This window comes from Coregonus lavaretus (genome assembly GCF_964263955.1).
Source record: "Coregonus lavaretus genome assembly, chromosome: 30".
In the NCBI taxonomy this organism is placed as follows: Eukaryota; Metazoa; Chordata; class Actinopteri; order Salmoniformes; family Salmonidae; genus Coregonus; species Coregonus lavaretus.
Window position 1 is genome coordinate 21,477,026 of NC_140017.1, and position 15,373 is coordinate 21,492,398.

At 45.0% G+C, this 15,373-nt stretch overlaps 1 protein-coding gene across 1 annotated transcript in view; it reads right to left on the reverse strand.

The window, feature by feature from the left end:
- Positions 1–15,373, reverse strand: part of LOC311106157 (BCAS3 microtubule associated cell migration factor-like) — a 193,000-nt gene that overhangs the window by 83,856 nt on the left and 93,771 nt on the right. The window contains exons 17-20 of the mRNA XM_084148484.1: positions 11,252–11,296; positions 1,134–1,258; positions 605–770; positions 26–126 (exon numbers count right to left, since the gene is read on the reverse strand). Coding sequence (XP_084004610.1) covers positions 26–126; positions 605–770; positions 1,134–1,258; positions 11,252–11,296 — 437 coding nt within the window. The remainder of the gene's footprint in view (positions 1–25; positions 127–604; positions 771–1,133; positions 1,259–11,251; positions 11,297–15,373) is intronic.

Here is a 15,373-nt window from a genome sequence, read left to right on the forward strand (position 1 = left end):
AACACACACAGTGTATAACACTTACATCCAGCCAGGAGGTATTGGTAATACTGCACCAGGTCAGAGGCCAGCACCAGAGGGTGGTTGGAGAGGAAAGGAGGCTGCAGCTCATTCCACAGAGGAGTCCTGTAACAACCAAACACAACATAGGAGAGAAACACACAACTCAATTACAGAGAACATCTCAGGATCTGTCCCAAAAGGCACCCTATTCCCAATGTAGTGCACTAGTGTATAAATAACACACCTTACAGTATAAATCACACGCATTCCTGTATAAATCACATACATTACTATATAAATCACACGCATTCCTGTATAAATCACATACATTACTGTATAAATCACATACATTACTGTATAAATCACACGCATTCCTGTATAAATCACATACATTACTGTATAAATCACATACATTACTGTATAAATCACACGCATTCCTGTATAAATCACATACATTACTGTATAAATCAAACACATGACTGTATAAATCACACACAATACTGTATAACTGTACAATATATTACTGTATGTAAATCTTCATAACATGAACCACAGCTTAGCAGAGCGGGAAAAACTGAGTGTCTGTGGAAGGGTCAGTTACCTGGCCAGGCTCCAGCAGGCCCGTGGACATGTGTTGAGCTCCAGTGGTGTGTCATCGCTAATCTTCTGGGCTGTGCTGATTGGCCGAGGCTCCAGGACGTGCTCCACCAGGGTGCCATAGCAACTGAGGATGTAGAGGGACTCCACCACTGAACGGCTGGACTGGTCTGAGGAACAGGAGAGGTCAACAGGTCAACGTTACAAAGTAAGAGGAGCATGTTGTTGTGACTTAGCTAAGTGTTTTGTCTACATTGCCCATCGTCTCACTGAGTGGGTTTGTACATCCCTGACCTTAATGTTGCGTCTACACAGGGGTCTAAGAGGGGTCAACACCCAGAGCCAAGTTTCCAAGTATTCATGGTATTTACAATTCTCCCACAGATTTTGAACTTTTACATTTTGCCAAATTAAAATGAAATTAAACTGTTTTAGTGTGATGGTGGCTTTGGGGGTCACAGCTAGGATACTAATGCACTAGTGGGATCTAATGATGAACATAACGCTACAAAGCCTTTACGACCCCTCCTCACCTTTCTCTCTCTTCATGTTGGGGTTGGTCATGTACCAGGAGCGTGAGGCAGCAAAGACAGCAGCCACACAGAACTCTCCGCCACTGGACTTACTGGGAGAGATCTGAGGGGGAGGCTTGGCTTTGCTGCAGGAGACAGAGAGAAGGAGGGGGGGGGGGGGTGAGTTGGTAGGAGAACCCAGCCAAGGGGACACAGACACAGGGTGCTCCTCTTGGAGAAAATAAAGTCTGGCGGTTTGAGTTGTTAGATGAACTAAAGCTGAAGGAGAGAGAATTGTTGCCAAATGTTGTTGAGAGAATGATGCCCAATCTGGTTTGAGATAAAGTTCAAACACTGCCACATCTGTGAAGAAAGAACAAGCCAAGCTTTTAACACAATTACATTACATGCAATTTAGCTAAATAAAGAGATGAGCATGACTTAAAATGGTAGCAAAAAAATAGAAGTGAAAAATCATATTTGCTCTGAATTGTTTCACTGTGCCCGTGTCTGGACAAATGATTTATGTATTGGTCTCTATTATTCAGCAAATTAAAAACAGTCGTAAAATTGACTCCAACATCATTAGACATAATACAGGATATTTCCTCCCTCATTCAATACAGGGTTCCTGCAGTCTGAACGGGATAACGTGTCTGTGAGTCTGTATTCCCATGCCTGTAAATCAGGACTGCAGCTCTGTAGAGGATGTCTATGGTATTTTAAAGCCTGTGTTGCTAGTTGATTACATCCTTCCTTTTCTCATGAAGCACGCCATGTACACTCAAACCACTACAGACTGACCATGGACTGTACTGAGGACCATGTGTGTGTGTGTGTCCACACACGCTAATATGCACACGCCAGAACACACACACAAACACACTAATAGAAATTAGTTTCAGCAAATACCTGAGGATGCCATAATGGTTATCACTTGCTTGAACATGTGTCTCAAATGCTGCTAGTCTTAAAGCTGCTTCTCCTGGTCTCACTTTGAGTTAGCAGTTTGAGAGAATTTATTAAGAGTTATTGGACTATTCAGACATGTCAGGACCGTTTGGATGAAAGGGAACACAGGAAAGGAAAGGTTCAGTATTGTGATAGGGCTGCATATGCTAGTGATCAGAGAACAGTAGCGGAGCGGCCTGGTATTATTGTCCAGCCCTATAACCAAGGTGGACAGTAAAACCCCCGGCCTGGTATTAACAGCTGAACCCTGAGAGAGTGGATGGAGGCTGAAGGGCCTGACACAGTCTGACACAGTCTGACACACTAACACAGTCTGACACACTAACACAGGAGAGGTTAACCTCTGATCTAACCAGGAAGACCTCACTAATACATAAACACACTCACGCCAGCTCGTTTGAACACACACAACCAACCGTGCACACACACACACAGTCCAAGATTTTGTAACATGAAAATTATCTCTATAATGAAATGTAATATTCAACAATTCACTTCAAAATAACCAGAAAACATGATTCGATCAATTCTTCAAACATTTTCCATACTATCTACCCAGCTGTTCTGTTGAATCCAGTGTGACGGCATACTGTCCAGTACTTGAACTCTCCTTGGCCTCGCAGCCTCAGCCTGACACACTAACACAGTCTGACACACCAACCCAGCCTGACACACTAACACAGTCTGACACACCAACCCAGCCTGACACACTAACACAGCCTCAGTCTGACACACTAACACAGCCTCAGTCTGACACACTAACACAGCCTCAGTCTGACACACTAATACAGCCTGACACACTAACACAGCCTCAGTGTGACACACTAACAGCCTCAGTCTGACACACTAACACAGCCTGACACACTAACAGCCTCAGTCTGACACACTAACACAGCCTGACACACTAACAGCCTCAGTCTGACACACTAACACAGCCTCAGCCTGACACACTAACACAGCCTCAGTCAGACACACTAACACAGCCTCAGCCTGACACACTAACACAGCCTCAGTCTGACACACTAACACAGCCTCAGTCTGACACACTAACACAGCCTCAGTCTGACACACTAACACAGCCTCAGTCTGACACACTAACACAGCCTCAGCCTGACACACTAACACAGCCTGTCTGACACACTAACACAGCCTCAGTCTGACACACTAACACAGCCTGACACACTAACACAGCCTCAGTCTGACACACTAACACAGTCTCAGTCTGACACACTAACACAGCCTGACACACTAACACAGCCTGACACACTAACACAGCCTCAGTCTGACACACTAACACAGCCTGACACACTAACACAGCCTCAGCCTGACACACTAACACAGCCTCAGTCTGACAAACTAACACAGCCTAACACACTAACACAGCCTGACACACTAACACAGCCTCAGTCTGACACACTAACACAGCCTGACACACTAACACAGCCTCAGCCTGACACACTAACACAGCCTCAGTCTGACACACTAACACAGCCTCAGTCTGACAAACTAACACAGCCTGACACACTAACACAGCCTGACACACTAACACGCCTCAGTCTGACAAACTAACAAAGTCTGACACACTAACACAGCCTCAGCCTGACACACTAACACAGCCTCAGTCTGACACACTAACACAGCCTCAGTCTGACACACTAACACAGCCTGACACACTAACACAGCCTCAGCCTGACACACTAACACAGCCTCAGTCTGACACACTAACACAGCCTCAGTCTGACAAACTAACACAGCCTAACACACTAACACAGCCACAGCCTAACACACTAACACAGCCTGACACACTAACACGCCTCAGTCTGACAAACTAACACAGCCTAACACACTAACACAGCCTCAGCCTGACACACTAACACAGCCTCAGCCTGACACACTAACACGCCTCAGTCTGACAAACTAACACAGCCTAACACACTAACACAGCCTCAGCCTGACACACTAACACAGCCTCAGCCTGACACACTAACACGCCTCAGTCTGACAAACTAACAAAGTCTGACACACTAACACAGCCTCAGCCTGACAACTAACACAGCCTGTCTGACAACTAACACAGCCTCAGTCTGACAAACTAACATAGCCTGAAGCATCAACACAGCCTCACCCTGACACACAGCCTCAGTCTGACAAACTAACACAGCCTGACACATCAACACAGCCTCACCCTGACACACACAGCCTCAGTCTGACACACTAATAGGTGTTGAATGACCTGTTGCGGGCCTCAACTCTCTCTCCTCCTCTTCCTTTCAAACTGTCAGCAGCTCGTAAATTACTCCCTGGACAAGGGGAGATGTTGATGTCTTTGTTTAGCCTACACCGTGTGAAGGGTGTTTCTGGGTAGAACAGGGGGAGAACGGGGGGAAGACCTCTAGACAACGTTAGTGGCTGTGTATTTATTAGTGTTGGATAAAGGGGGAGGCTGAATAACCAAATATCTACAGTAAGTCATGCTAGCTGAGGAGAGATGGAGAGATAGATAGGACCATGTCAGGATATTGCCTTGGCTAACTCTACGGCCCTCGCTCTCTCCTCCTTGGATCTGTCCATCCATCCGATTGTCTGTCTGTCATCGTGTCCAGGAGATACAGAGCTATGAAAACACAGAGCCTCGGCCGGACGGCCAGGGGTCAGCCAACACAGCACACTGCTTCCTTCTCACTCCGCCTTCCCTCTCTCTCCTTTTCTCTTCCAGTCACTCACGCTCTCTCTCTCTTTTTCTTTTCCAGTCACTCCCGCTCTCTCTCTCCTTTTCTCTTCCAGTCACTCCCGCTCTCTCTCTCCTTTTCTCTTCCAGTCACTCTCTCCCTCTGTTTCTCAACCTCGCTAACACAACATCTGTATATCAAAGTATAACTGATATGTTGAAGATGGGAAACTCAACAAATCCTGTTCCATACTCTGGATCTCTCTTTAACAGACTCAGTTATATGGGAGCTGGTGAATAGTTTGGGGAGGGAGGCAAAGAGGGTTGGGGTATGTGTTAGTCATAACCTCACCCACCGTGATTTGTGTGTGTGTGTGTGTGTGTGTGTGTGCGCGGGCGTGCGATGTGTATTTGACAGCTAGTGGTGAGAGTGACGTGGAGTCTGTCGGGCTCTTCTTTAGTGAGGTTGACCACCATCTCTCCAACGTTCTGGTTCTTCTTCTCTTTCTTACTGGGAAAAAATTGAAATCCTCAAAGCTTGTGGTCAACCGGTTTCAATATCCTCAGGGAACACAAATCCTATTCCATAGTGGCTTGACTTTGGTTTTGGGGTGAAATCTCATGCTGACGCATTTGCCACACGGCGCTGTGTGTGGTGTGAAGAAAGGTATTTTATAGCCCCGCTATTCACCGTTGTCTTTGGGCGGAGGCAGACTTGAATAATACATCAAAGAATAACATTGTTTAAAAAGGACATGTTTTCATGAATCGAGGGGAAAGGCCCAATGACAAATGAAGAGTGTAAACGGCTCTTATGGCGCTGAGAAGAGAAGAAAAGACTGCTGCAAGGGGCTATGCTGCAGGGCTGGCCTGGGTACTAACACACACACGCGTATGTATGCCCAAACGCACGCACGTGCACACACACGTGCACACACACACACAAACACACCACCGACTGTGATAAGTTCTCCTTGTGGTGTCTCCATACTGATCAGCTAGAGCGGCTGCTCTCTCTTTGAAGAATCCTTGGTTACCACTGTCTGCCAATGGGAGTGGGATCACAGCTCGGTTCTCTGAGTAGAAATGACCACAAACGTTTATTCATCTGCGCTTCAAATCATTATTTTCCTCTTGGTCTCACATGAAGTGGCTTGAAAGTGTTGAGGTTTTTACCCTGCGACAGAGGCCAGACTAAAACAGACAGATAGACCGACCAGGCCCTACTCTGGACTCCATATGGTACAGAGGAACCGGTCAGGAAAGAGAAAAAAAAGAAAAATATAACCTAATATCAATAAATGATGAAAAATAAATACACCGAGAGGGATGGGGGAGAGAGGGGAGATGGATGTCACTAAACCGAAGCCAAATCCCTGATTTTTTCTCTCCTTCACTCTCTCCACGAGATGTTTTTTTGTGGTATTGGGAACAGACTTCATTTTCTCTGCAACTTTAATTCACTAAAAAGACTACTCGCATGTCATTTCCACTTTTAATTTAAGCTAATAGCTTTTCCTCAGGGGCATAATTCAATCTGCGACGTACACCATCAAAGTCCTTTCTTATTACAGGGCTGAGGCGAACATGAGGCGCCATCAAGGGGTTGGGAGAGGGCCGGGAGGGGGGCAGGGCGAGAGGGGGGCAAGAGCGGCGGCCGACAGCCTCCATTTATTTTCAGGGCCCTCGCCGTAAACAAATACGATAGAGCCTCACTTCTGTAAGTTCGTCCAGCGACAAAGAGCAGCGGGGGCCTGTAGGGTAGAGCAGACCAGAGGTTACATCCAAAATGGCACCATATTCCCAATACACTTTTATCAGGGCCCATAGGGTTCTGGTCAAAGGTAGGGCACTACATAGGGTGAATAGGGTGTCATTTGGGACACACTCAGTGTAACGCTAAACGGGGGTGAACATTAAGACTGAGAGGAGAGAGAGAGAGAGAAGAAAGAAGAGAGAAGAGAGAGAGAGAGAAAGAGAAGAGAGAGAGAGAGAGAGAGAGAGAGAGAGAGAGAGAGAGAGAGAGAGAGAGAGAGAGAGAGAGAGAGGGGGAGAGGAGAGGAGAGAGGGGAGAAGAGGAGAGGAGAAAGAGAAGCCATGTGGAGGACACATCCCTCAACGTCACATTTATTATTTTACAGCAGCCTTCCAAAACAGAGGTGGCCTTGGGGCAGGAGGCTGGAGCTACAGACAGACGGCTGTAATGATGAGGCCATTTGGAAGCCGAGCAGACTGAGTGGAGCAGACTGACTTGCACTGACTAAACAAATGCCGTTTTAGAATCTCAGGGAAGGAATTAGAGGTGGTGTCCCAAATGACACCCTATTCTCTACCTAGTGCACTACTTTTGACCAGGGCCCATGGAGGTCTGCTCAAAAGTAGTGCACTATATAGGGAATAGGGTATAATTTGGGACACCACCTCTAATTCCTTCCCTGAGATGACAAAACTGCATTTTTAACAAGTAGTGCACTATGTAGAGAATAGGGTGTCATTTGGGACGCACTCAGAGAATCAGAGACTTCAACCCCCTTTCCTCGCTCTATGTCTAATGTTCCTCCTCATCACACTACTACTGAGAGAGGGATTTATTTTGGGATGGTTGTATCCCCTGCCTGCCTGCCACACCCCAGAATAGCCCTAGATGGAGGTTCCATGTCGTGTTAGCACTGAGGCTATATTTAACAGCTAGTCTAGTGTGATTGGACAATGGTGGTCAGAGAGGTTACTCGCCACACTCTTCCATCCTGAGCTGTTAAAAAAAGGAGGGATACGGAGAAGGGGAATGAGGGAACATTAGGGTTCAGAGAAGAGGTTATTCAGGGAAGAGGAATACTTGCTACTGTATGTGTCATTGTGTGTGTCCCAAATGGCACCCCATTCCCTATATATACACTATTTTTGACAAGTATAATGCACTATATTATAGGGGATAGGGTGCCATTTGAGATGCTGCCATTATGGGAGAGGAAAAGAGACCTTGTTAAATGTCCAGGTCCTCATCTCAACATCCTCTCTAGCCCATCCAAACAACACACTTACTGTTCATAAAACACAATTGGAATTATGAAGTTTGACAAATTATCTGTTATGCCCTCAGTCCGGGGACATATGAAGTTACAGAAACAATACTGCTTTAACTAGCTAGCTTGAGTTGGAGCCAAAGGCAGAGCAAAAGGCAGGCAGTTACTGTTACTGTGGGGGGGGGGGGTTACATCATGCTAACAAATGCTAATGATGTACCTTTGAAAAGCATACCGCTCTCTGAAATCACTAAGAGCCTAACTGGGATGGGAGGAGGGAGGGGGTGAGCGAGGGGAGAAAAAAGCTTCAATTAAAAACTATGAGTGAGTAACTAGCCACAACTAAAGAGGAAACCCAAGACTTGGGGAAGGTACCACATGCTATTCATTTCCTAAAATGAATGGAGGGAGTCGGCAGTCAGGGAGGAACGAGAGGGGAGTGAGAGAGTGAGAGGAGGAGGAAAAGTTCACTGCACCGCCGTTGAGCCCAGCCAATCAATCATCTGTCCATAAGTGACTCTGTCATAATGGGGCTTCTTTTTAAAAGCTTGTAAGCATCTGATTTCACAAGACAGCGTTGACAGAAAGACTGGACTTTCTGCCCTCCTGAGTATTTAACAGAGGTGCACTGTTAGAAAACTCATTGCTAACTTAGAGAAATGTAATGTCCTCTATCGTTCGCAGTAGATTTAGGCCAAACTGAGGTGTGTGGACAAAAACGTCATATTAAACATATAGGCCTGCACGCGGCTGTGCCATTTACATTGAGGAAAATTGGCTATGACAAAATGCTGTTTCAAATTAGGTATCTTTCATCACAACTGAGGTAAATTAGATTAATTTGAAACAGAATGAAGCATGAATAGTAAAATGTCTGTAGGTACAAAATAATACTAACTGCTTTTTCATGACTATACAATCCACCTCTTATTGCAAAATGTTCAAGGATCAAGGAAATTATTATAAGTATATAACAAATCAACAGCCATATTTCCAAGTTGACAACAATGCTCTCCTCTAAGTTCACACATAAGCACTACGTTTTCCCAGAAAGGGAGGCAAATCACTCATTACATGACACTCATGACATTAACCAATTACATCATATAATTTATGTACAGAGAAAAGGCGCCAAATAGACGGATGGCTAAAGCCACATTAGGCCTGCTCACAATGGACAGGCTGTGTGCAATTTAGGACTTACACGCATGCACACGCACATCCGATTGTTCAATCATATTGCCAGAAATAACAAAGGGTTATAAAACCACAATGGGAACAACATGAGATCAACACAAAGGCGTTATTCTTAAATAAACAGTGTCTGTGGTTTAATGTGAACAGCAGAAAAAGAGAGAATGAGTGTGAGAGAAATAAATAAAAAGAAAGACGAGAGAGACAGAGAGACAAAGAGAGACAGAGAGAGAGGAGAGAGAGGAGAGAGACAAAGAGAGAGGAGAGAGAGAGGAGAGAGAGGAGAGAGACAGAGAGACAGAGAGAGAGGAGAGAGAGAGAGAGGAGAGACAGAGAGACAGAGAGAGAGGAGAGAGAGAGAGGAGAGAGAGAGAGGTGAGAGAGAGGAGAGAGACAAAGAGAGAGGAGAGAGAGAGGAGAGAGAGAGAGAGAGGAGGGAGAGACAGAGAGATGAGAGACAGAGAGGAGAGAGACAGAGAGAGGAGAGAGAGGAGAGAGAGAGAGGAGAGAGACGGAGAGAGAGAGGAGAGAGACGGAGAGACAGAGAGAGTGGAGGGAGAGAGAGACAGAGAGAGAGAGAGAGACAAAGAGAGAGGAGAGAGAGACAGAGAGAGGAGAGAGACAGAGACAGAGAGAGGAGAGAGAGAGGAGAGACAAGAGAGAGGAGAGAGATTGGAGAGAGACAGAGAGAGAGGAGAGAGACAGAGAGGAGAGAGAGAGGAGAGAGACAGAGAGGAGAGAGAGAGAGGAGAGAGACAGAGAGAGAGGAGGGAAAGAGAGAGAGACAGAGAGAGAGAGGAGAGAGAGACAGAGATAGAGAGGAGAGAGACAGAGAGAGAGAGAGAGAGAGAGAGAGAGAGAGAGAGAGAGAGAGAGAGAGAGAGAGAGAGAGAGAGAGAGAGAAAGAGAAAGAGAAAGAGACAGAGACAGAGACAGAGACAGAGAGGAGAGACATATAGAGGAGAGAGACAGAGAGAGAGGAGGGAGAGAGAGACAGAGAGAGGAGAGAGAGACAGAGAGAGAGGAGAGAGAGAGAGGAGAGAGAGACAGAGAGAGAGAGGAGAGAGACAGAGAGAGAGAGAGAGAGAGAGAGAGAGAGAGAGAGAGAGAGAGAGAGAGAGAGAGAGAGAGAGAGACAGAGACAAAGAGGAGAGACAGATAGAGGAGAGAGACAGAGAGAGAGGAGGGAGAGAGAGAGAGAGAGACCGAGAGAGGGAGGAGCGAGACAGAGACAGAGAGAAAGGAGAGAGAGGAGAGTGGAGAGAGACAGAGACAGAAAGGAGAGAGAGAGACAGTGAGAGACAGCGAGAGAGAGAGACAGAGAGAGAGACAGAGAGAGAGAGGAGCGAGAGAGAGGAGCGAGAGAGAGAGACAGAGCGAGCAAGAGAGACAGAGAGAGACAGAGACAGAGAGAGAGACAAAGAGCGAGACAGAGCGAGAGACCGAGCGAGAGACAGAGAGAGAGAGAGAGATGGAGAGAGCGAGACGGAGCGAGACAGAGAGAGAGCGAGACGGAGAGAGAGAGAGAGAGAGAGAGAGAGAGAGAGAGAGAGAGAGAGAGAGAGAGAGAGAGAGAGAGAGAGAGAGAGAGAGAGAGAGAGAGAGATCGGTCACCTTCATGAAGAAGTGGTGGGTTTAAATAGACCACAGGTAGCCAGAAAAGAAGGTTCCAGTGATGTTACAACATACCTCTAGGTTTGTGAGTTCACCCCTCCATAAAAATAAAAAATTCAGAAATCAACCATTTTCTTTTCTCAATACAAACCACTATCCCAATTCCCTATACAGTTTATGTGGAATTAAACTGTTGTTTGGTGTGAATCTTGACGTCAGATTTACGCACAGACACAAGACAAGCATCTTGTGAAATCACCCACCCAGTATAAACTCAATTCCACTTAAAGAGCGCATGAAAAGAGAATTAAACACTTCGCAGAAAAAAAACGGGGGAAAAGAGCAAGTGTCATAACAGAGAAGCACTTCCATGGTGTTTTCCTCAGGGATGATGACTGAACAAACTGACAGAATGTGTTGAAAATACACTCAATATACTCAGACACAAATGAAAAGATGTGATGGATTCAGTCGTTGACTGTGTCCCAAATGGCACCTCATTCCCTATTAAGTGCACTTCTTTTGATCAGGGCCCATAGGGCTCTGGTCAAAAGTAGCGCACTAAATAAATAATAGGATGCCATTTGGGACGAAGATGTTGTCTTGAGCCAGGATAGAGCAACAACCGAGCATGCTAGGTAGGTAGGAAGTGAGGAGGGAAAACTCACCATGGAGTTTTAATGGCAAAACATCCTGCCCCAAAGAGGTAAGGTCTTCATGGGGGGAGGGAGAGATACACAAAGAAGAGATAGATGGAAAAAACATTATTAGCCTGTCAACTCTAGGACAGAGACACTTTTAAGCTTACATTTTTGACCTGTCTGTTTAAGCGTACAAGACACATAAAGCAGGAAGCAAACTGTCCGTGTTAGAATTGATCTAAAACCTGGGACATGACTCAACAACTCATACCATTCTGTAAAGTGCAGTACCATACGTTTGGTAGAGGATGTATGTGTGTGTGTGTTTGTGTCGGAGTGTGTCAGTGTGTCTGTTTGTGTCAGTGTGTGTTGTACCATACTTTTGGCAGAGGAAGCGTACCAGCATACTTTTCCTTTTAGCTATCCATCAACTTTCTTTGAAGGAATAGTAATACAAAGTCTTGATGATAAATCATGGCATGCTTTTTTTCAGACATTGGAACAAGGCATTTAATTTTCTTATTTTTATATTATTTTATATCTTAACCCTTCACACTCGTGGGAATTGGCCTATATGGATAGGGCTAAATTGAAATGTTTCTTACAGAATAAATATGGAAAGCATATGCATAAGCATGGTAGCAATTGAAAGGGAACATTTTAGAGATTATGGGGAAATTATTAGACCAAAGTTGAGGACACAACAGTTCACCTGGCACAAGAATCCAAACATTACACTGTTGATTTTACGTGCATTTTACATTTACTGTACTTTTCCCCACATTTGTTGATAATGAAAATACTCTTGCTACATTGTGTAACTTGATAAGAATATTCCTGGAAAATGTGGGGTAGGTGCAACATAAGACAAAACAATGATAAGGATTTGAGTGAGAGGACGAACTGGTGTCTCCAAGTTGCCAACCACCTCTCCAAAGTGTGCACAGTTTCTAAATAATTTCATTGCACTTTTATGACTCAAAGAAGAGTCTTCAACTATAAGGTGCTTTTTTGAGCTCTCCTAGCTGTGTCGTTCAGGAACTAGACCAAGCACACTTGTAGTTGTTTGGAACACAACCCTGCATCCCCTCCATCACACAATTACTGTTGTTGTTTACGCAATCCCAAAACGGACCATTATAAATCACAATCTCGTCCAGGTGGGCATAATTTGAAAGCTTGTTCTATTGCCAACATGACTAGCTAAGTTATAAAATACGATCTTCCAGAGTTAGGCATTCACAGGGAAATTCAGATCGTAATTCTGGTGCACATAGAAAGGAGTCATGAGTGCATTCAGATGCGTGTTCCACGGCAAATGATCTTCACAAAAGACAAACATAGGCTCATTCTGTTCAGAACAACCCAGGGTGTTACGCCATGTCATCCTGTAACTGTACAGTACATCAAAAATAGTGATCATAAACGTTGACCCTGTATTTTACATGAGTTTTATAATATGGAAATGTAAAGTGCACATTTGGACTCACAGGCGTTTGGCTTGCTTGTATGACATCAAAGCAGTATTTATTATAATCCTCAACGTCTCATCTTTCAAAATACATAGAGTCTTCTTAAAATTACAGCATTTCCCTCACTCAGACAACAAAATATTAGCAAAAGTTGCCCAATTAGTGGGAGGGACAACTTCTTGTCGCACGCGGTGCTCAAGTTCAGAACGGCTGTCAGTCAAAACCCATACAGCGCTGTGAAGCGGAGACCCTGAGCTTTGACGTCATTTATAGCATGTTACTGTACAGCCACTGCGTTCCAATTTAGGCGCTTATCAGTGCCCAAATCTGCCATTTTCAACCAGTATATGGATACGAGTGTAAAGGGTTAAAGGGAAAAAAGGGGAATCTTAACTAACTTTGCTTAGGGTGTTACCAAGGAATCAGATATGCCCTACAGAATCACTGTCATATAAAATCAAGTTTGATCAAGTTTGATTATCCCACAGAGACGTTCCAATGCCAATTAAACATTGTGGGTTTATGGCTTAGGTATACTGCAGTACAATTACTTTGTTTGAGAAGAACATCATATGTCTGCATGTGACTTATTTTTTGGGTGAGTGTGTATTTGTTTGTGTATTGTCTTTGTGAGTATTTGTGTGTGTTTGCAAGCCTCTGAGTGTGGGCGAGTGTGTGTCCGGTTCTTTGTGACCGTGAGTGCGGTCTTTTTGTGTGTGTGTGTGTGTGTGTGTGTGTGTGTGTGTGTCCCTCTGTCAGTGTGTGTGTGTGTGTCTCTCTGTCAGTGTGTGTGTGTGTGTGTGTGTGTCTCTGTCAGTGTGTGTGTGTTCCCCGGGCCACTGTTTACGAGCCATTAGGAGTGGGAGTGTGTTCCTGTGTTTACCCTGCATGTTCAGAGATAGTGACAGACCTCTGTAAACAGTTTACAGTAAACAGCCTTTTCCCAACAGTAATAATGGCCAGATGAGGCTGAACTTTGTTCCTGAACACAGCAGACCACATCAGTACGGCAAGAACTCCCAAATGGGACCCTATTCCCTTTATAGTGCACTACGTTTGACCAGAGCCCTATGGAGCCTTGTCAAAAGTAGTGCACTATATAGGGTATAGGGTGCCATTTGGGAGGCAGTCAAGGCCCCTGGCCAATCATAGCACGGCACGCCACTTCTTTATATTATCTGCTGCGGAGGGACGGGGCATCTGTCTGAATCTCTCCAGACTAGCACGGCACTGTTTGTCTCTCTCTCTGTGTGTGTGTGTGTGTGTGTGTGTGTGTGTGTGTGTGTGTGTGCGTAGACTAGCAGGGCAGTCGACTATCTGTATTAGTCCACGGATATGAGGAGAGACGTTACTTAGACGGAGATAAACAAAGAAACAACATAACGCAAAGTGAACTTTTTACTTAGGTGGTCATTTGGAGACTGGAGACTACTGTTGAGTCTATATAAACTCCAATGCTCACTGGAGACCAGTGTTGTCCTCTTAAGGAAGAGACCTTGGTCTGAGTAGATGTACTTGGGGTGAGCATTGTAATGGAGGTCGGGGGTCCTGTTATGTTTGCTCAAACACATTTTAGCCGTAGCCAAACAGCATGGATAAAGGGTTAGCTGGTAGCTAGGCAAACAACATGTAGAAGGGGGTCACGCAGTTCTCCAGTAGCTAGCCTAACAGCAGGACAGGGGGTCAGTTTAACATTTTAACAGGACCAGCGGGTCTTGGCTCTGCTAACTCTACTCCTGTTATGTTTGTTCGAACACATTTAGCCAGTAGCCAGGTTACACAGATATACAATAGCTAGTGGCTAGCCTAACAGCATGGATAGGGTTTAGCCAGTAGCTAACATAACAACATGGTCATTGGTTCAATTACATCCAAAAGCTAGCCAACCAGCATCGGCGGCGGCGGCGGCGGCGGGGGGGGGGGGGGCTCAATTGGGCCTGCACTGGCACTGGGAGGCGGGCATCGCTGGTGTACTTTACCCCCCTGTGAGGCACTTAAACCCTGGCACCCTGCTAGCCTCCTGCTGGGTAAATGGATGGTGGCTGATAGGATACGGATAGGTAGTGTTACAGGTCTCAATGGGACAAGCCTGTACTGGACTTTGGGTTAAAATAATGCATGTTGTGCTGTTTCTTATTTCTTAAAGTTCAGTTTGGAGAATGACACTGCTGGTCGATAGAGGAAATAGAATTTAGTTAAAGCCATGCAGGCAGTCCGTTCTAGATGGTTATGGTGTGATGTCGATAGCAGGTCAGAAACATCACTTTTTTAACTGATTTAAAAATAAAATGTTGAAAGAAGGAAGTATATTTTGGTGGCCTCTGGTCCATTCTAATGCATTGATTCCATCTGAAATACAGTGGGGGAAAAAAGTATTTAGTCAGCCACCAATTGTGCAAGTTCTCCCACTTAAAAAGATGAGAGAGGCCTGTATTTTTCATCATAGGTACACGTCAACTATGACTGACAAAATGAGAAAAAATAATCCAGTAAATCACATTGTAGGATTTTTAATGAATTTATTTGCAAATTATGTTGGAAAAAAAGTATTTGGTCAATAACAAAAGTTTCTCAATACTTTGTTAAATACCCTTTGTTGGCAATGACACAGGTCAAATGTTTTCTGTAAGTCTTCACAAGGTTTTCACACACTGTTGCTGGTATTTTTGGCCCATTC